The following is a 23941-nucleotide window of genomic DNA, read 5'->3' on the forward strand; positions in this document are numbered from 1 at the left end:
TTTTTTTATTAAAAAGATTAATTTTTTTTCTTTTATTTTTTTTTATTTTTTTGGAAAGTACATTACATAGTCTGGGAGAGTACTCGGAGTAATTAAAATTTCAAATAAAATTCCAACGAATGTTAAATGATTCAGATAATGGTTTATATTTCATATATATATATATATATATATTATATAATGAATATTCAATTAAAATTTTACATAAAATTTTAAATAATGATAAAACATTAAAGGACGTAGATGACTTCTTTTGGTCAAAAAAACTAATTTCTTTTTTCCTTACATTCACTATAAGTATGTAGTATTAAGAACATCCGGTTAAAATTCTTCAATTGCAATCCGAAATCTATAAGAAGCTATTAGATCAAATGATTTGAAACTTCTTGATCATTATCCGCATGAAATTCAAGGCTTCTTCTCAGGTTTTTTTTCAGACTTTTTTTTTCTAAGATGTTTATTACTTTTATAAACCAAAATATAGAAGTTCGTCATTTTGTAAAATAAAATTTCAAAAATCCGACTATGAAATGCTAGACACTTTACTCGTATATTTAAAAAAAAATGCATATTGTATGTATTTCTCTATATTTCAATCAATGTGTATATTTATATTAATAGCATGGAAATTATCATGCTTGTCATCTTTTTCCCATAGATCTACACCAATCTCTTATTTCTATATAATCTCATTATTTCTAATTAAAAATATTTTCAATGTATTTACAATATAATTTTCGAAGTACGTTCTATGAGATTAATCTCATAAAAATAACAGACTTAGCAAAAAAGAAAAGATAATATTAAAAAAAAAAAGATGGAGTAAAAGGATCTTACTTTTTTTCTGCTCAAAAGTCATATAAGCCCTTTAAATAATCCTCCAGCTTGTTACGTTCATTTTTTCTTTCTTTTTTTCTTTTCCTTTCATTTTACCAAGCAGTAAACTTACTCGGATTCTCTTAATTACGTTGACGCGCACGATAATCTCGGAGCCCTCGTTAAATACCTAAACCAGTCGAAGAACTGTGTAAAACGTTTAAAATTAAATGATATTCTTTCGAATGAAAGAAAGAGAAGAAAGAGAGGGAATGAGAGAAAGAGAGAGAAAGAAACAGAAGAAAGAAAAAGAAAGAGAGAGAAAGATTTATATAAAAGAAGAAACAGAGAAAGAGAGAAAGAGAGAAAAACAGAGAGAGGGAAAAAACAAAAAAGAAAGAGAGAGAGAGAGAAACAAGGAAAGGGAGAGAGAAAGATATAGAGAGAAAGAAAGAGAGAGAGAAAAACAAAAAAAGAGAAAAAGAGATAGAGAGAAACAGAGAAAGAGAGAAAGAGAGAAAGAGAGCTTTCGGTAGATGTACCACAGAAATAATATCGAAGGATGTATAATAAAGCTGCGGAATCCCTGCTGAGAGAATACAGGACGCTGTGAGTATGGGCCACGAGCCAATTACGGTCGGCACTTCGTGCAGGCGCGAACGTAATGCGTTGGTGCCTCGTACCTCGATTTATTCGAGATCATCCCTGAGAATATGTCTTAACGCCGCGTTTGCTCGATAGTCGCGGCCGCAGCCGCAGCCGCAGTGATTCTGTACTGAAAGATTACGCGATTAAGGTCGAGAAATCTCGTGAGATTACGTATGAGAGAGAAAAAGAGAGAGAGAGAGAGAGAGAGAGAGAGAGAGAGAGAGAGAGAGAGAGATATTACACGCCGATGTAAAATTTCGATTGATTTCCAATCGTCTTGTTTCTTATCAAATCGAAGAAAAATTTTATCTCATAAAAAGTCATTTTATCAATAAAAAGTCAAATTTTATTAGAGAAATATTTATTTCCGATTTTTTTTTTTCGTTATATGATTCAATCAAATTTATATTGATAATTATATATTAGTATTATGATAATTATTGTTGTTTACTTCATTACTAATTTTTTTTTATATTTGTTTTATTATTATTATTTTATATAATATAATTTATTATCATATTATTATAATTTATATGTAATTATTTTTATATTATTTTATTCTATTATTATTTTATATTATTATATATATTACATATTACATATATGTACATATATATACACACACACACACACACACACATAGCACACGCTTGCGCGCGTAATAGTATTTCATTATATTTTATCATAATATTTATAATATTTTAGCATTATTATTATTAACGTATTATTATAATATCATAAAAATATTATCTTTTATTATTACTTTATTATAGTAACATTGTATTATTTTATTATATCATTATATTCTTTTATTGCGATATTATTATATTATTATTATTATTATTATTATTATTATTATTATTATTATTATTATAACTTCAAGTATCATTATAACTTGAAAAGAAGAAAGAATTTCATATGTAAAAATAAAAATAATTAAAAAATTATTCTTACCATACAGCAACTATGATCGATTATTCTGATTTATTTATATTTATAATCTCATTAAAAGAAGACTAATACAATTTTCGATGTCGTGTTATCCAAATCCGTGTTAGACGACATTAAAAGAGAAATTTATTTAATATTAATAGAAGTTTAATCAGTAGTAATATTATTAATATTACTATTATTCGAACAGACCCAAAATATCTACCTTTACATTTTATTTCCACACACTTTACTGATCCTTCTTATTTCAAACATCAAAGATATAAAAAACGATATTAATCAAATAATTTTATTATATACAAAATAAATATACCTACAACTAATTATATTTATTTTTAAACATAAAATTCAAAGGAAACTGACATAATAATTCAATAATTAATTTCTAATGATTCGTAAAATTTTTAATATTATTTACAATTATTTACAGAAGCTCCCGGAGAACTAGGATGGGTTTTGACATTAGTGATAGTATCCTTAGTCTCAGCAGGCATTGGTGCGGTCGTTATGGTAACACTTCTGCATTGTCGCAGGTAAGTGTTTAAAATTTCTACTACCTATTATAAATCATATCGATAATCTAACAATAAAAAAGAAAAATAAAAAGAATATTAAAAAAAAAAAAACCAAACGAACACATACGATACGAATTTACTCTTTAATCCTAAGAAAAAAGAAGAAGAAAGGAAAAAACCTAAAAAAAGAAAAAAGTAACGAATGCTTGAGATACGAATCTTTAATCCCAAAAGAAAACAAAAATAAAAGAAAAAAAGATCGCATTCGTATCGTGACTTAGCATTTTCTTCGAGCCAATGAAACACTCGAAAGAAAAATAATATCCCACGGAAATCGTAGAACACAGGAAACATACAGAGAAAGAGAAAGAAAGAAAGAGAGAGAGAGAGAGAGAGAGAGAGAGTAAATAGTATTAAAGGAACGATCATTCGGTTCGATAAAAACGAACGCGGCTCTTAGCCGTTCGACTCGAAATCCGGATGTAATGTCTTGCGATCCAATTTCTCGTACGATCGTCTCAAAAACCGCATGGTAAGGAGGAAGCGCAATGGAGGAGAGCTACGCGATACGGATCGACGATTCGACGGATTCACGAGTACGATCGCGGTTTTATTCTCGCAACGAGTAGGTAGTCGGTGTAAGTCGAGAGCGATTCCCTTAAATTACCACCTACCTATCTCTCGAATCCGTTGGAAATCGAAAGAGACGATCGTTTCTCGATTAAGCATCTCTCTCTTTCTCTCTCTATTTCTCTTTTATATCCTTGTTCTTTCTTGGAGCGAGAAAGAGAAGGATTGATTCGAAGTAAAGGAAGATGGAATGTAAACGCGTCTACCGCTAACTAGATCGAGCCAGGTGAGAATCCGCTAAGTGACTGGCAAACGGAAAAGGAAGAACGAATAAAAGAAAAAAAAAATTGAAAAAAAAGAGAGGGAGAGAGAGAACTCGTTCGAAATTCGTTCGATGAGACAACGAATCGGAAACTTTTCAAACGAGTAACAAAAAGAATTTTGGTTGAACATTTAGAAAGTTATTTAATGTAATTGCCGACTATAATCTCGTCTCTTCTCTCTTCTATCTTTTATCGATCATTCTTTCGAAAATCTCTTCTTCTTTCTTCATCATTCGGAGGATAATATGTAGATGAAAACCATCGACGTCAGCGTGACCTGCTGTTTTCGATGGAAACGCTTCATTATCTCGATCGATATATGTATATGTGTATATGTACACACACACATATATATACATATATCTATATATATATATATGTATATATATTTTTTTTTCATTCGTTATTTAGATCTCTTTTATATAATGGAGCAAGAGACCTCCCGAAAAGATTTTACCACGCGTGGAGAACGAAATTGTTTCTTATATTTTGAAGAAGAAAAAAAATATATATTTCTGAACTGAAACAATATCTGAAAACTCGTGAAATTTATCTTAATTTTCTTTTTTATCTGTTTCAGAATAAAAAGTGCAAATGGCAGAGGTGAGTGAAATTTATTGAAATGTTATTTGAATTCTGTTTAAATTCTTGCACGAATTATAATGTTTCTAAAAATGTATATATTTGAAACAGTCCTATACAACACGATATTGTGAGAATATGATTTCGATATAAAATTCTTTTCGGTAAAAAAATTGCAAAATATACATTTACATATAGCTCCTATCTTATAGCATAATATTTTGAAAGAGAGAAAAAGAAAGAGAGAGAGAGAGAGAGAGAGAGAGAGAGAGAGAGAGAGAGAGAGAGGGAGATAATGTTTTTAATATAACACAATAAAGACAAAAATTGATTTACAATTATTTTTGTTAAATTTATCCAAACATTATTTGAGTTCTATTTAAGTTTTCACACGAACCATAATGTTTGAAAAATGTATATATTAGAAACTCTTCTATATCACACGGTACTATGAAAATATGTTTCGATATGACACAATACTCTAAAAGAGAGGTAAAGAAGAGAGAATACGGTTTTAATATAACATAATATAAAAATTTCACGAAATACTCTTCTATAACACATTACTTTGAAAACACAGTTTTAATATAATCTATACTACATTAAACATATTAATTTTATTTTATATAATTTAATACAATTAATAAAATGTATAAACCGTCCAATACACACATGTTATCAAGCATTGTACAAAACAAATGAGATTCATGACGTAATACAATAGTTGGGTACGATTACCAATGTTTTATTATAGCGATGACAAATCTGTGATTTTTGAGTAACTCTATGATCTTAAATGAAATAAAATTTAAATGACTATGAATTTTTGAAAAATTTAACTAGTTTTGTAAATTATTAGATAAAAAAAAAGAAAAATCGTGATTTCAAATCTTTGTCAAACACAAAATTAATTAAATTATCAACAAGATTAATAGAATTTATTATTTATTTATATTTAATTTCTAATAGAATCTTAAAATACATGCACCGATAATATATGCATGTTAGATGTATATATTAAATAATATATAAGTTAATAATATCTCGTTAATTATTAACTTTAAGCCTATACTTGTTTAAGAATTTTTTAAAGATAATTAAATATAATATATAATTAATTAAAAAAAAGTATAATTAATAATAATAAAATGTATGAAATAATCAAATATAATAAAATTAAATATAATAATATAATATGATAAAAATTAATAAAAAAAAAAATTAAAAATGATTAAACCCGATTTAACTGCTTTTATTTCGTAAGGTCTTAAAATATCTAACAAAAAAGAAAACATTCACCTGATCTCTTACTTTATAATATATAATATAATTATAAAGTATTATAAATATTTATTTTAAAATGAATTATTAAAATAAATATTATTATTAAAATATAATATAATAAGCACTGTTAATTTATAATATAAATTCATTTGGATTAAAAAATTGGCTTGAACAAAGTATAAGAAAATTTTCTATTCACGTTTTATATTTAACCGACAAACGTTTGAATATCGTTAATCATTAAACATCATGAGGAGGGGTTAAAAAAAGATCGAGTTTATTATCGAAGGGCAAACCCTACCAATTACACGAGTTATAAAGGGTACAAAAGCGATGGGTTGGCAACGACGTTGGTAGTTCATAATCCACAAAATGATTCCCAATTATCCGAAAGCCTTTACCAAGTTTTTAGCTTCTGCAAGACCCTTATCCTTCACCCTATATATTAATCTTTTCTCCCTTACATCACTTTCATAAATATATAATATATATATATATATATATATATATATATATATATATATATTCCAACCTCCACGATGATTGCTTGAAAGCGGCAAATCTCTTTCATGCAGTGAAGCCTTCCATATCTTTTCGTATCACGTTACATTATAGTTTTTTCTTCTTCTTTCTTTTCTTTTTTACCATTCAACGAAAAACGACCAAGTGAAATATGAAGGGCTTTGAGATACCTCTAACGTTCCTATATCTATATTCTATTTTTAGAGCATTCGACATACCCGTATTGAAACACGATCATATTATCGTGTAGTTGCCAAATGCGTACTGGTGCGGTAATCGAATATTATTTTTGTTTCTTATTGTTAAATATAACAAAATGTTATATGTAATAGTAAATATATAAAATAAATCGGAAAGGGATATATATTAATGACGAATTACTTAAATTATTGTAAAATGTATATCGATTGAATTATTTGTCATTGTTCTTTTTTCTATTTTTTTTTTTATTAGCAAATATAAACAATATTTGATATTCGATAATTGAATGAATTATGATAGATTTCGTGTAACATAAAAAGATATATCTGTAATAATACCATTCTGTAGAGTTTTTTATGTATTCATTTTATAAGAAATTTTATAAAACAATGTAAATATATAAATTTATCAGTTTTTCTACTTTTTATTTTGTAATATCAATCACTATAAATTTAATGGTTCATATAGGTATAGATTAAAAATTTTGTAGATTATATCTTGCTTTATGTATGTTACAAACATTTTTAAAAAATAGTATAGTACAATTGATGTAATTTTTTATCAATTTATTTAGTATACAATAATAATGATTCATTTTCATCATATAAAAAATGTTATTCAATGTTAGATTGTTATCTAATATTATCTTATATTTTATTATTAAATTGTATTCTAAACATTATTTTCTATTATTTGATTATTATTTTTATAAATAAATATTAGTTGATATTGAAGAAAAATTGAAAGAAAATTATTTTTGTTTATTTTGTATCTTCTATAAAGTATATGTAAAATACTTAAAATATATAATACAATGATGTATACATATAATAGTATAATGTAGTATATAAAAATACAATGCAAATTACAAATTCATGAAAATTTTATAGATAAATAAAATAAAATATATAATTTTATTACAATTGTGAGACTTAAACAATTAATTTTAATATAAAGATATTATTTAATAATTAGGATATATTAAATATTATTATCATTTTATTACTTATGAACTATATATTAACATTAGCAAAATTCTTTTAATATTTAAGAAAAATTTACTATTTAAATATTGTTTTTACTTAAATATATCTTTTTATCATCATATAAACATAAATTTTATAATATGCATTAATTTTATTCTATAAAATAATCTTTTTTTACTATTATTGTTATTATTATTATTTTCATGTACAAATTTAATTATTACCTATCCGTTTAATCACACCTTGTTTCTTTTTCACACAATTTTATTAAAATATTGAACATTATAATAACAGATGTCTTAAACAAACTACAATTTCCAATATCATTTATATTGTTTTCTATTCAATTGAAATTACAGATTAAAGTATCATTACAAAGTTCAGTATTATTTACATTACTTTTATATTTTTATTTATATTATTTATTATTTATATTATTTTAGCGAGAATTAAAATTACAATCGAATAGAGAACATAACATCAAAAATCACAAATCGTTCAACAAACATCATCTGAAAGAAATTCCAGCAGAGAAAAAAGATAAATAAATAAATAAAAGCATAAAATAATAATAATAGAAAAAGAGAGTTTTGAAAATACATAGAATTTGTAAAAAAGTGAAAATAAGATAGAGTGAAAAATTGAGAATAAAAAAATAGGCACAGAGGAAAATCAAGGAAATGTTTTTTCTGAAACATTGGTGAGAACGAAACGGTATAGACGGCATCGAGTGTCAGGGCCGATTGGAGTTTAATTAGTTCGCATAATGAAAGCAGTACTCTCTGTTGGTGGGTGATATCACACACAATGGTTTGCTTCGTGCCAACACATAAGGCACGCCGCTTTACGTATCTACTATACTAACTCTACTTGATTCTGTACTCTACTACGAACGAATGAACGAACGAAAGGACGTACGACATAAAGGACAGTGAAACGCGTCTAATTAACTTTCTGATTTAAAATCACCCGCGGCACGATACGATCAGCGTATCTCGAATGAGAGGAAGCTGTTGTAGAAGGATGAGAATGAGGATAAGAAGGAGGAGGAGAAAAAGAAGAAGAAAGGAAGAAAAAAGTAACGGACGAAGGGAACGAAGAAGGATCAAAGAGAAGAAAAGATTGAGTTTGGTTGTATATGTGTTTATACATGTAAATGTGTGTGTGTGTGTATGTGTTTATGTATTAGAAGAGAACCGGTGCCTCGGCCACCGTCGTGCTCGAGCATAGAAGGGGTACAGGGGTCACCCGAATTAATTATCCGACACTCGTTTTACCGAACCACCCTGTAGATACCACCTTCGACTCTTCGCCGATGCACGATTTCGCTCCCTCTCTCTTTCTCTCTCTTTCTCCCTCTCTCTTTCTCTCTCTTTCTCCCTCTCTCTCTCTCTCTCTCTCTCTCTCTCTCTCTCTGTCTCTCTCTCTCTCTGTCTGTCTGTCTCTCTCTCACTGGTAAGTTTCTTTCACACTGTCGGCTTCTCTATAATATTAAATTGTTTCATTTTATATAACTATCGTTATAAGTGAAGAATTTATTATTAAACGGTATTTATTTATGAATCTATTAATATCATATTTAATAAATATGATATTTTCTAATGAGAATTCCTCATTTTACCGTTTATTATTATGCATAACTAATGGCTATAATAAAAAATTAGACAGCAATCATTTTGTAATATATCTGTATACAAATGATGTACATCATAGGTCTAAATATTTTTTTTTTCTTTTATAGAAAGTATATAGGATCTTCCCATAATACGAAAATTTCTAACGTGTCATATGTTAATGCAAGATATTATATTTATTAAAATATAATATATTTATATAATTCAATATATTTAAATTAAATATATTTATTAAAATATAATATTCATATAAAGTATAAAACAATTAAAAATATTATATTTAATAAAATATTATATATATATATATATATATATATATATATATTGTGCATGTATATTATAAATTGATACCATACGTGAAAAATTTGACGTTCCGTTTGAATTGTAATTAAAATTAAACAAACATAAATTCAAATTTTGCTCTAATTTTTTTATAACGTTTCAATTTTTAATTATAATAAGTAAATGTTTTTTTTTTATTGTCATACCAAAATATCTGGGTATATTCTATCAATAAAGTTTTATAAAGAGAGTATATAAGTGTATTTACAACGATTAGATCGTATTATATGAAAATCATGTCAGTTTGACATTTCGTTCAAATTTTCCAATTAAAATTAAAATTCTGTTCTACTCTTCATAAATTGTTCTTTTGATTTAAGATTAAATAATAAAAATAAAAAATTAAATAATTAAAATAATAAAAATAAAATGATATCTATGTATAACAACGATATTAAAAATTCCTCTAAAAATTCACACAAAATTTTTACATATATAAAAGTGTTTTAATTTGACATATTCTAACAAAATTATTTTCCAAAAATATAATAGTATGTTATGCCAGTGCTACGAGTATTATAAATGGACAATTTTCAAATTGTGCTAAAGAACCATATGAACATAAAATACTTAAAATATTTATAATAAGTTTATCAGTACTAGATATATATTTAATTCCATGTCTTATTTTCGTATTATATTCGATATAATTACATACTGAATATTATCGCAAACGATATATTAAATATCTACCAATCGAAAATAAAACAAAACGCAAGAAGATTTAAATAATTGATTGATCAAGCTAACAGAAAACTAGAACATAAAGAAAGTTTAAAAAATAAATCATTCTCGTTCGTAGAAGCGTAAATAATTATCAAGAATGTATTCCATTCGATTCTAAAGGTATATCGTCACGCGATCGCGACACATGGATTCACAAAATAGGATCTAAGATGATTTGGGTACGTATGACGTATTTAGATCGTGAAGTGAACGAAGAGACCGTTTTGCTTCTGATTTGAACTTCGTGTTCCCATCAGAATTTTCTTTAAAAGTCGTGACAAGAAGGCGTAAGTGTGTTACAATTTTAACGCGTCGGCTTTACTCGTGCGAGTATAACGCGTTAGTTAATTAATATTCGAATGATCTAGATCGGTAAATCACTCTCGCGTGGCCGTAGCCTTCGGCTTGTCGCCCTCGTCGTCGTTCATGGCGTGACGTGAACCGACGTCCTGGAAAAGAAACCGATCGGATTACTTCACCTACGATATCGAAGGTGGGAATTATGGCGTAATCGCGGTTAAGGTGGACGTCGACCCGAACGAACCAATACCTTCTTCGACTCGCAGGTATCGTTGTGGAAAAATTAATCGAATTTTTTTCTTTCAATTACTTCATTACTATATCTCATTTTTGAAGTAGATCAAAACCAAACCGACATGTCGTTCTTTCGTTATCATTCTTTTAATTAAATAACATTTCGTTTCTGAGGATAATATAAAATAATGTGATATAAATAGTATCATTAATATTTTATCACTTAATTCATCAAAATATATCTACTATATTTTTGTATATATTACAAGAACTTGATTATTGGTATTTCAAAACACTATGCTTTTTTCTAATTAATGTACAATAAATCGCCTGCAATAAATTGTGGGCGATCTTTCAAACACCTTCGGTATACCAATACGTTGAATACGATGAGCTAATGCGACAAGAATGAATTTTATGAGTTATCAATTGTGATTATATAATATAATATATAAAATGTATATTTAAATATTATATATAAACATTAGGTTATTATTATTAAGATTAGATAGTAAATAGTTCCAGAATAGTTAATATTCTTTATTTAAATTAAAAATATTATTATTTGATACAATTAAACTTCATGTAATAATATAATATAATTCGAAACAATAGTATATATATAGTGTATATCTAATATATATAGTATATATTATATAGTAGAAATTAATTAGACAATTCGCTTGAAATTACAAATAAAATATCCTCGCGTATTACAAAAGTGTCCTATAAAATTTTAATGAAATCATTTTAATTATTTTGTTAGTTCTTAATATAAAAATGTTAATAGTGAGATAATATTAAATAAGCGCTATTCTCGAAAATTTCGAAAGAATCGATATAAAATTTTAACAGCAATTTTCGTAACTGATGAAAATTTCAGAAAAACTATAAACTTTTCTTATATTGAATTTAGCTAATTTGTTAATCGAAAAATATGTATACATATACATAGACACACTAATTAAATATAAATGTGATTAAGAAACATTATAATTCGCGTGAGAACTTCAAACAGAATTGAACATTTTTATTATATTTATTTTATTATATTTTTATTATATTAAATTTTTATTATGTTCAAGATTGGTACCGATTCTTTTCCCAATGATTAATGATTAATTTCCCATGACATTCCATATAATCTTTTATAAAAAAGATTTTTAATATATGAGATTAGCGATACGAGACAAATGGCTAAATTGCTCGAAGCTTGCGATATATCGAAGCTTGGGTGGAAAAGGAAATGAGGGGAATGGGAGAAAAGAGGAAAGGGTGGATGGGGGGAAAGAGGAGAGGGGTGTAAAGAAGGCGCGCGAGGTTCGCTCGCGATAAATTACGCGATTAAGGCTTTCTCGGGTTCTCGGTATAAACGATGTGCACGGCAAATCGAACCGTCCGAATGGAATTTTCACGCGTAATTAGCGCGGATTAATCGGATCGTATAAACTCTACGACCTTGTTTCCCCTCATACTTCCACCCTTCTGTTTTCTCGATATCACGGTCCCACCATATTTTTTTTTATTTACTCAACCTGTTCGCGCCTACGATATCGTGCTTGCTCGATATTCGTTCGGTATAATCAGTCGATTTTTAATTCATAATAATTGATAAATGTTAATTTCGACATCTTCGAATATTGCGAAAAATGTTACATTGGTATTAAAATAACTGTAAAACGTTTTTTTATGACGAATAAAACTTATATGGTAACCCTATCAAAACTATATCAAGAGCCCAATTCTTACAACGTGGCAAATATCTTATTCATATATAATAAAATACATTCTCACTAGTTGTGCTAATATTAATAGTTTAGTGATAGATCAGTGTAATTTAAAAATATATTAATCATAGAATATTATTGAGTGCTTCAAAAAATTAATCCGAAAAAACATTATCGATAGTATTAGATGACAATTTTAGAAATATTCAAAATCTCAAAAGCTTCATCAATATACAATATACATATAGTAGCGCTATTTAGTGCTACATTAATTATAAAATATGTTCAAATACTCCGACAAATCAAAATAAAATAACGTTAACGAAATAATGTAAGATACAAATTCCTAAATTGTTTAAAGTTACAAAAATTTCATTCATATAAAATAAATAGACATTATCTACATCAGTAACTACATAAATGGTTGCTACTATTTAACGTTACACTAATTATAAAAGATTTTCAAATACTCCGACGAATCGAACTAAAAGTCGTTATCAAAACTATATGAAGCGTAAATTCAAAAAACTTGGTAAGTCTAAACAATCTCATCCTTATAAAATAAACACAAACTTGCTATATTAATGCTATTTATTGTTACATTAATTACAAAATACTTTCGAACGTTCGAACGAAACAAATTAAGGTTATGTCATCGAAACAACAAATCTTCAAATATTTTTATTTTCGATTATTTATATCTATGTATATAAAAATGCATACATCAGCTACATTAATGCTACTTACAATCAATGCTGCACTAATTACGAGTAAATACCTTCTAATGATCCAACGAATCAGACTAAGATGTCTGATACTTATCTATATCATATGGCGCCAATTTTCAAAACGTGTAAACTTCTTAAAAAGCTTAGTCGGATACAATACAAACACAAATATATACAATATCCATAAGTAGATTGAAAAAAGAGATGAAATGAAAGCAAAGAGGAGCAAAGGACTCCCAGAAGATTCTATAATTTCATTCGTCCTTTTTTCTCCCTTTTACCATGGCATACTCTTGTGTCTACTTTAGCATAAGGCGGCACTTCTGATCTATGAATTCCAGGATGGAGTCTCTTCTTTTTCCCTACTCGCTTTCTCTCTCCCTCTCCTTATTCCCTCTTTTTCTCTCTCTCTCTTTCTCTCCCTCTATCTTTCTCTGTTATACAACCTTCTTCTTTCGATCTTCTTTCTTCGTATATTTTGAACAACCTCCCCACCTCTTTCCTCTACGATCACCGGTAGGATTCTATGAAGCCCCATGACGGCACGATGACAGGAGCACAATACAAACGTAGAGAAAACAGCCGCTTTTTTTTCATATTCTTGCTTATGTCATAATGCACGTATTCGGGAGCGTTTATATATGTGCATATCGTACATATTTGTATATATGAACTATAGACGTCACTCATATAATATAGGTATCCATAGAAAGTACTGGCACATATTTGTATGTGTGTGTGTGTGTGTGTGTGTTGTGTGTGTATATATAATATATAGATGGCTTGCATGAGCGCGTATAACGTATCAGGATTCCTAGCAAGCTCACCTGGCACTTGATGTGTTTCGTCCTGCTTATTCGTTTCCATTCTCCAGAGAAAAGATCTTAAGAACTCTCTTTCTCTCTCTCTCTCTCTCTCTCTCTCTCTCTCTCTCTCTCTCTCTCTCTCTCTCTCTCTCTTACCAACTTAACGCGGCGAATCTTCGAAAGGAGAACGAAATTCGAGAACGACTTCGCCGAATAGGCATCTATGTACGCACCAACGGATTTTCCGGAAGAACGAACAGAATGAGAAAGAGATCACGTTGTTAACCTTAAGGTTCTTGTTTCAGCGAACTGTTGCGGTGTTGGTGTAGAAGATCCTAACTCTCAGGAAGCTGGCTCAAATGGTGGAGGGGGTGGGAATGGTGGTGGGGTAGCCGTTATACCGGATCGAGCTTCTTTAGAACTTGATAAGCTACCCCCTTATCACGACGTTGCTCCTAGTCCCGGTGAGTCTATCCTTATCATTTCAATCCCAAAACAAATCGATCGTTTGCTTCTCTAACAAGCCACGCGGAATATAATTCTGAGATTTTTAAGTAGTTGAAATATGGTGGAAGTTGATGAGTTAGAAGCATATTTTTAAATATCTTTCATTTATAACAGATCATTTTTATATAGACGATTATCCAAAATTTTTTAAAGAAAGTTAATTAGAAAATATATGGAAATACGGAATTATGTTTACGATGGCACTTATATTATGACTTTACAATGCTGGTTATAAATATCTGTTTTATGCATGCTAAGTGTATTTTTAATTTAATGAAAATTACATTCACATAATTATTTTCTAACATTGAGTTAAAGTGGAGCATCTTTTGATGAAAATGACGATGATCCTCTTATGGAATACAAAAATGTGATTAAAAATAAACTAAAATGTTGCTTTACAATTAACTACATAAGAAAAATATCCTGAATGTAACAGAAAGAAAATAAAATATAAATAAAACTGCAAACAAAAATAAATAATAATAGAAAATCTTCACGTACGTACGAGTAAGATTAATCTTGGGTCTTTTTGAGCTACAAACTGAACGCTTGCCATTGCATCGCTATTGCTATTTAAATATGGCTTCAATGTTTTGCATAAAAAGCAACAATTTTTTAAATGAAACTATTGATTTCTCGACAACATCGGAAGGATTTTTTTTTAGCTAAAACCGCAAGGAATTCTCTATGCAGAATCATCATTGTGCAAAAAAAAGCATTACTTAGCTACATATTTTAATCGAAATGGACTTTTTTAATTCTATTTAACATATTTTTTAAATATTCGTATTTGTCTAAGCTTTTCTTGATTATAGCAATGAATTTGCTCATTTGAACATAACAAGATTTTACACACAGTTTGTATACGGAAATTTCATATTGATAGCTTGAAAATTTTCTGACATTATTTGTTAAAAAAAAAAAAATAAAAAAAAAACATTGAAATTTTACAGAACACTTTTATAAGACATGGAAATACTTCAGAATTTCAAAAAATTTTTTGGAAAAATTATTTTTAATATAGCGTCTATTTTATTGTAAACATTTTTAAAGTTGAAAATTAAATTTTTAAGTTGAAAATGGCCCCATCAAAACTTTCCGCATAATTTTACATATTTTATATAAAATTTTGAAATAAATTGATTAATTATTTTCAAAATGATTTCTATTTTATTATAAATATATTAATATTTAAATATGATGTATAAAAATTAGCAATCGTATCTAATATAACAATAGAATTCTCTGACAGCACAGCAATATTTCGTCTGTTCATCGATACCGATAATATTAAAGCATAATCATTCGATCGAATGGCCTACAATTCTAAAATTAAAAATTCAATTTTTAAACAAAACGACTTGCTATGAGTCGGAAATATTTTAGAATATCTTCGAGACCATCACTTCTTTACTTCAATATTTTCAACCTTACCTCAAAATCTTAGAAATATATTAAATTTATATTGAGAATTATATTAAGAATTACTTATAAATCCTGAATGTTTTTAAATAAATAAATTAGCTTTAAAGTTCGATTTAAATCTTTCATATGTGAAAACACGTTTTGTTACCTTCAATTGTAAAGTAGATGTAAATTTGTTGTTTTAAACAAAAAAAAAGATATCTATTATTCCAAAATAAAATGGCGGAGTATCAATCTTCGGAAGAATATATACGTCGTTGCAAGTTATTTCATTTTTAATCGAAATTTAACGCAACAATCGCAATAACAAAAAAATTGTGATATTTATAAAGATTTGATGTTTAATAAAAAGTTATTTTAGTTAAATTGGTTCAGAGAATTTGTCAAAGATGATTTTGACTTATCTGATAATATTCGAATAATCAGTTCGCTATATTGATACTTTAAAATCATTGATAGAATCAGATTTAATTAACAATCCAAGAAATAGCTAATATATTTGGGCCCATATGATCGACAATACAAACATACCTTTATGAAATTAGAAAAGTATCTAGACAAATCATTTGATTTCCGCATTAATAGAATACAGAAAAAAATCAGTGACGAATAATTACACATCGTTATTAACTAGTCAACAAAATCATCTATTTCTTAATAAAATTCTCACCGGTAATAAAAAATGGGTCCTATACAGTAACTTAAAACACTCCAATGAATGTTTTTTTCCGAACCAACCAACTATACAGGTTCTGCATTCTAAATTTAATCTTTTTGATTTGCAAATCAAATTCACCTTTTTGCAACTCAAATTCATCCCTTTTTAAAATCAAATTCAACCTTTTGCAAATCAAATGCACTCTTTTGCAAACCACAATTAAATTCAACCGTTTGCAAATCAAATTCACTGTTTTGCAAATCAATGTTTTTCTATGAAATTCATCAGATTATCGTCTTTTGATTTTTGAAATAAAAGGTGACGAAAAAATATTTGTAAATAATGCACTCAAAAATAAAATTTCAAATCATAGCTTATCGAACTTATTCGTATAACAATTAAAGATCTAGTGAATTAAAGATCTATATGAGTTTATATTTTGTTCCAAGCTCAAATCACATATTTAGAGAAAATTATTGTTTCTCGTAAGTTGTAAAAATTACAGACAAATTAAATATCGATATAATAGAGACCTACCTAAATTGAGTTAAAAATAGAATTTCTTTAAGTTTATTTTATTACACATGAGAAAGATCTAAAATGATACATACATTATAAATTCTGTATGTAATGAATTGGTAATTATCATTAATTAAATATCTTATAGACATCTTTCTACTACATACAATAAAATTTTTAATTTCTTAAAAATATATTTACATTTGATTTTATTTTAATTAGAAAAATTGAAGAGAACAATTCTGTGAAATAAAATTGATTTGCTAAAAGTAAAATTTAATTTGCAAGAAGTTGAAATTTAGGAAACAAAACCTACATCCACACTTAAATCGTGTTTGTATTGTACGTTTAATGGAATTGCATTGGCATAATTTATTTTGAATTATTAAAATCGGGTGAAATAATTACCGTTGACGTTCATTGCCACGGTTATACAGAACGGTTATACAAGGAATCGTTGAAGAAACGGTAACATGATAGTACCACATTCCTTGTAGCAAAAACAACTCAAGAAAAAGGAAAGCAGCTTGAAGTGGATAGTTTTACCGTACAGACCATATTAATTTGATACTCACGCCATCGGATTATCGTTTGTTTATATCTATCAAAAGATCTTCTCAAAAATAAATAGTTTTGAAAATGTCAGCGATGTTTAAATTTACTTCAACAATTCATCATTTTTATAAGTCAGTACATTTTTATAAGAGAGAAATAGAATATTTATGAAGAATATGGCAAAAAGTCGTGGATAATAATGGCGATTATGCTATTCATTAGAAAATAATAAAAAAAAGGTGTATAAAATGGTGTATATAAAAAGACATTTTTATGATTTCTTTTCGCACACATTTTTTTTTGTAATTTATTTTATTAATAAAAAATCATTAAATATATCTGCTAATGTATACTTCGAGGATTATTTTCTAAATAATTAAAACAATTTATTTTCTTGAAATTATCGATGCCAAATCAAACAAAGTAGTTCTGCAATATCTCCTGTTTACTATCAACAATGAAAAAAAAAGAAACTAAATAACCTTAAATTACAAAAAGAAATTAGTCCTTCGAGATCGATTTTGAATACTTTCATTTAAATAAATAACGAAACAATATATAATAAAGTAATGCGAATGATTGAATTTGACATACGATTTCCGATTAAAATGTCTTAATGAATACAATAAACCTATGGCTCTTAAAAAAATCCATATGACAAAGACTATACAAAGATATGAGAAATAAGCGTTTCAAACATTTCTCAAATCGCTTCAGTAATTTTCAATATCTTTGAATATATAGTTTTGAGAAAACAATATTTTAAAGTTTACATGTAACATGGAACTCGGTAGAATATATTTTAGGCTATAACTTCGTCAATTTTCGAAATTTTTTAATAAAATTTTCGGAAAATATTTAAAAAATGTAATAGTATCGAATAGAAATATGACAAAAAATTTTCCAGAAAATTTTTCCCCCTAATAAAGAATATTCATATCTGTTGATAAATTTTGTTTCTTTTTTAACGAAATGTAATAATTTTTTGTCAGGACACAACGTTTGGTCGTGGCTCGGTTCAAGACGAGGAGGTGGTACAACGGGTGTCGTCACCACGCCCTTGTCTCTTCCTCAACATAGGAGAGCAATGAACTTACCGGTTGAGAATCATTATACCCATATGCAAACGGACGAGGCACTATACGCCGAACTTGACTCTCAGGCGGCGAGCTACGCGAGCGATCTTCAGTTGCAAATGAGAGGAAGTTCGACGTACGGCACAACTTCCGCCGGTCAAGACGACGAGTATCACGAACTGGACGCGGCGAGATTGCATCGCCATTATGGAGCTGGAAACGGAGATGAAACTTTGCAAAGGGAGACCCTTCGAACACGACACAGCAAAAGGTAATCGTATTTTCTTATTAAATTGATTCAAAACTTTTTATTGAATGAATTTCTTTATGATGAACAATTCCGATTTTACAATTTCTTTTTTCTTCCTTTTAATTTTATTACCAAGGCGCTCGATTGATAATTAACTTTTTATGATCGAAATAAAAAAAAAAAAAAGAAATTCCTTGATAATTCCATCCGAAGCTAATAAATGATAAAATTTTATATTCAAGTTGAATTGGAAATAATTTAATGTTAATGTCAATGTCTTCTTAAATTAATTAAATTAAATCGATCGTGTATTATTTGTTGTAAGATAAACATTACATCTGTAATAATACATTCTACAATGTATATTTGAATATATATTATATACAAAATTTTTGTAAATTAATTGATCAATCTTTTCTATTTTTTATTTTGTGAAATTAATTGTTTTGGCTATTGAACATCTCATTACTAAATACCGTTATAAGTAAAGACTTTATTATAATATAATGTATATATATATATATATATATATATATATATATTGAGGTATATATTAAATTTTTTGTTTGGTCTTTTACTAGTAAATATTTTTTTATAATTTCGATTAATCTTTCGATTTTTTGTTTTTTTCACGATAATGCAAATATCTAATCAACCAAATGCAGAGTATAAATGCGCCCAATAAAACAGCATTAGATGATTGACTGAATTCATAACAATACCGCATCTATTATCATCAATGCAAGACTTGAAAAGTGCTGAAAATATCATCACAAAACATCATCAAAACATATAATAGTGATACCAACAATTGTTTTCTAATACTTTATCTGTCAATGACAAAAATATCATTTTTTCTAAAAATGAAAGTCATAGTGTACCGAAAATTGTATACACGACAGGAAACGTGTTTAAGAAATTGATTCACATATAAGTAATAAAACATTGTAAATAAATTCTTGACTTATAACAGTATTAATTAACATAATTAATACAACATAATTAATTAAATTATTATTGATTAAGTCAATTTAAGAGCTATATCGAAAACAAAAATAAATTAAATTTGAATATAAATATTTAACAGGCTACAAGAACCCGATTATGAGATGTACGAAAACGGACCACCAACACCGGTACCATCGAATCAATTACAACACCATCATCACCATCACCATCATCACAACAATCATCATCACCACCATCAAGATCTAAGAATGGCCAATAGGAATGGCGAACGACCGTCGTATCAAAACACAGCATACACCGGAAGTGACGCTGAACCGGATGGACCAACATTGAGTAGCGCTCCGAGTAGTGCCTATTACAGTGATCTAAGCTCGAATTCGACGAATCAACAGATGTCCTCGACTGTCACGTCATCGGCACCTACAACAACCCAAACGAATCTTCATCTTAATCCGCAAAACTTGGAAACGCCGCAGTATAGATTGGCGGCGATAAACGAGAGTACGGTGCCCTCGGATTACATTTAAAAAAATAATAATAAAAAGGAATAAAAACGAAAAATATATAAGACAAGAAAAAGAGAAGAAAAAAAGAAAGTTCTTGAAAAATTACAAAGTGTTTTCGACCGACGAATGTATTATAATGTCGCAGCATATAGTAACTCTTACTATCTAGTGATTTCGTTTTTAATGAAAATAACTTTCGTACGAGCTATCACGAAACCCAGGAAATCTTTTCGCGTTCATCGAAATTTGCAATATGATATATGTACATGTATGTATTTTCGTATTTCGATCGATCCTCCACGTCTCTTCAACTTATGACATAAAGTTGATTTTTTTTTTTTTTTTTTTATTAATCAAGGAAGAGAGATATGGACTTTTGTGAAGCGCATCGCCTAAGATAGGAAAAAGAAAAAAACACACAGACAAAGAGAGAAGGGGGTGAGAAATCGGTTCCGGTTATAATCGATTACCTCCGCAATGTTCATTTTTGATTCTAATCGTATTTTATATCGCATTAAGGACAATAAAGTTCTATGTCTCGGCCTATCGTTTCGAGATCGCGTCACTGATTGATTTGATGCGGTTCGTGTGTTTCTCGCCTAAGAGGCCTAAGAGAAGATTAAATTACTATCGAAATAAAAAGAAGATAAAGGTCTTTATCGATATCCACACGGCCGCATGGTACTCGATGATTCGAAAACAATTCGGACAAGATTAAGAAAAAAAATATATAGAAAGTAAAACATTCTTTACGGGGAAACGAAAGAACAAATTTTCCTTTTTTTCTTTTTTTTCCCCTCAAGAGTAATCTCTTCCTCAATAATTCTAAATCTTTCACACCGATCAATTTAAACATAACGAATCGTTCGAAGAATGGTTCAAAAGTTTCGAACGATAGTATTTTCGATCGAGCGGAACGTTTCGTTATACAAAAAAGAAAAAAAGAAGAAAAAGAAACGAGGATATTGCACGCGATATCTTTACGTTGATTCTTTTAACGAAATTCAAAAAGAACGAAGAGAAATCATACAAAAATGTTAAAATCAGGAAAAAGAACTCGGGTGAAAATGAAATATGGGTGAGAATGAAAAAGAAAAAAAACACACACACACCAAGAACGAAGAAAAAGAAAAAAGAATATATAAAAGGGAAAAAAAACGAGAATTTCAAAACTCGAACAATGCGGAGGATGGGGCATACAAAACGAACGGAATGAAGTCGTCGTTGCGAAGAACAGGTATTTCGTAATTTGACGTTCGGGGAAGCTTCCAGTGAATGCCCTTAGGCTACGTCCGCATCGCTTTTACGTTTAAACGGGCCGACACACGCAGACTCCCTCCTCAATCGCGTATCTACACATACATATACATACATGTGTATGTATTCCTATCTATATAATACAACTATATATACACCTTCGTGTCAGCCCTTTATCCGTACGCAAATGATGTCTCGTTTTCGCTTGTACGTCTATACATATATTCTACGTATATACAAACACATGCATACATATGTGGTACGTGTATACCTATATACACGTACATAGATCCATCTTGCCAAATTGCGTCGTCAAATTGCGAAATTGCATACTTCCACGAAAGTGCAAATAACTTCTTTGCGGGCGAGTTTAACATTAGCATGTTGTACTTTCTTTGAACTTCCTTCGTCATGAAGAAAGATAGAAAGAAAGCAAGAGGGAAGAAGAAGAATTATCTACTTTTCGTTCGTCAACACGATCGCGATAAAGATAAACGAACGAAAGACGCCGAACGTTCAAACTAAACTCTAAAGTACCAACAAGATCATGTTAACCGATTAGATCGTCGATCTTTTAAATCGAGCTACCTTTGAGAAACGTGCGATAGCGATTCGATCGTTTGTCTTCAACTCGTTCGATCGACTAGTGGACTAATTAATTTTACCACGGCCGGATTCGACGAAGAGTCGTTTAATCGTCGCCTTCTTCCCTCCCTCCTCTAGACTCATTTCCGTTCACGTTAATTACGCGCTCCGGTAGATCCGATTGTTTTCGTTCGACACGCGACGCTGCCGCAAGAAGAAATTGTCGATTTGCCTTGGTTTTCGCCTCTTTCTCTTCGACCGATACACATTGCTGCGAGAATGAAAGAGAAAGAGAGAAAGAGAGAAAAAAAGAACTTTTCTACTCTTTGCGGTAGGTACGAGAGTGAGTAACAGAGTGAGAAAGAGAGAGAGAGAGAGAGAGAGAGAGAGAGAGAGAGAGAGAGAAAGATTTGTTACCGGATATACTGGATACTATACACGTTCATTATCGTTATTAGTGGTAATGAGAACGTCGATTTACGAGAGGAAATATGTTTCGTAACTATAATTTATTTCTCGTAGCTTATAGGATGCTTTTATTGCCATAAAATTTTCTCTCGATATTTCTTATTAAATCGTATCAAATTAACGTGATTTCAATTGACGTAGGTAGGTACGAATGATTTTTCCGATTATATTTGCATTTAGTAAAGTTATTATTTTTCGACGAAATTGTATTGTAATTTTATTTATATCGTGTATCGTCGTATTCGCCGTATCGTTATTATTTCATCGATATGAAATAACTCGAGGAATAATAACGAATGATTTGAAATGGTATTATATGTAATATTAACGATGTAACCGAATGAAAATGTATTTTTGTGTATTTGTGAATAGTTAAATTTCAAAGGGTGCGAGAGTATCTCGACACGTCCCTGTGAACGGGGTCGTGCGTTAAAAGTCAAAAGGAGTTTCTCACACGTATACCAAGATCAGGTAGACATGTGTGCGAAGAAAGATACGCTACACAAGAGGATGCAACAATGCGATACCTTGAGGGCACGCAATAATTAATTGCGCCCTTGCGGTCACAATGGCGGGCGTGCGGGTAGAAAAAGATGAGAGTAGTAATAGTAGTAATGTAGTAGTGTAGTAATGTAGTAGTAGTAGCGTAGTAGTAGTATAGTAGTAGTGTAATAAGAAGAGGAGGAGGAGAAGGGCGTAAGAGAGAAAGAGAAAAAGAAAGTCGGTGCCTCGTCGCATTATTTTACGGAAAAAAGAAAAAAAAAAAAATTCAACGAAGTCGCGCCCTGAAGGCCGCGCCATCTTAACGTCGGCATTAACTTTAAGCGTTATCGTGGCCGTGTTATACGCGAACGGGAACGTATTATGGAATTCGCTTGCGACCGTGCTTAATTAAGGTCCACCTAACAGTGAAAGAAAGAAAGAGAGAGAACAGAGAAAAAAAAGAGAAAGAAAGAGACAAAGACACGGAATACCTTCCGCGTTTGGTTAAACTCGCGCGGAATACCATCGCACCGACTTTTATTTTACCATTTCCTTTCGGATAATTTTGCAATCGAACGAATAGCATGAAAATAAACGACAAATTCTCTCTCTTTCTCTCTCTCTCTCTCTCTCTCTCTCTCTCTCTCTCTCTCTCTCTCTCTTTCTAAAAGTACAAAATCAATCGCAAACGATTTGTGCTATTCATTCGTTTCGTTGTCTTCGAAACTACAACAATTTCAATTAGGGATCAGAATAAGAGTATAGAAAGGCGAGAGAGAAGAGGA

At 29.2% G+C, this 23941-nt stretch overlaps 1 protein-coding gene across 3 annotated transcripts in view; it reads left to right on the forward strand.

Moving 5' to 3' along the window:
* Positions 1 to 20697, forward strand: part of LOC122635709 (protein bunched, class 2/F/G isoform-like) — a 136736-nt gene extending 116039 nt beyond the window's left edge. For 2 of the 3 annotated variants that reach the window (XM_043826225.1, XM_043826224.1), the window contains 5 exons: positions 2846 to 2948; positions 4404 to 4426; positions 14201 to 14359; positions 18555 to 18909; positions 19976 to 20697. In XM_043826225.1, coding sequence (XP_043682160.1) covers positions 2846 to 2948; positions 4404 to 4426; positions 14201 to 14359; positions 18555 to 18909; positions 19976 to 20384 — 1049 coding nt within the window. In that variant the 3' untranslated portion in view covers positions 20385 to 20697. The remainder of the gene's footprint in view (positions 1 to 2845; positions 2949 to 4403; positions 4427 to 14200; positions 14360 to 18554; positions 18910 to 19975) is intronic. The other variant, XM_043826226.1, reaches the window with a different exon arrangement.
* The last annotated feature ends 3244 nt before the right edge of the window (positions 20698 to 23941 follow it).

This window comes from Vespula pensylvanica, chromosome 19 (assembly GCF_014466175.1).
Source record: "Vespula pensylvanica isolate Volc-1 chromosome 19, ASM1446617v1, whole genome shotgun sequence".
Classification (NCBI taxonomy): Eukaryota; Metazoa; Arthropoda; class Insecta; order Hymenoptera; family Vespidae; genus Vespula; species Vespula pensylvanica.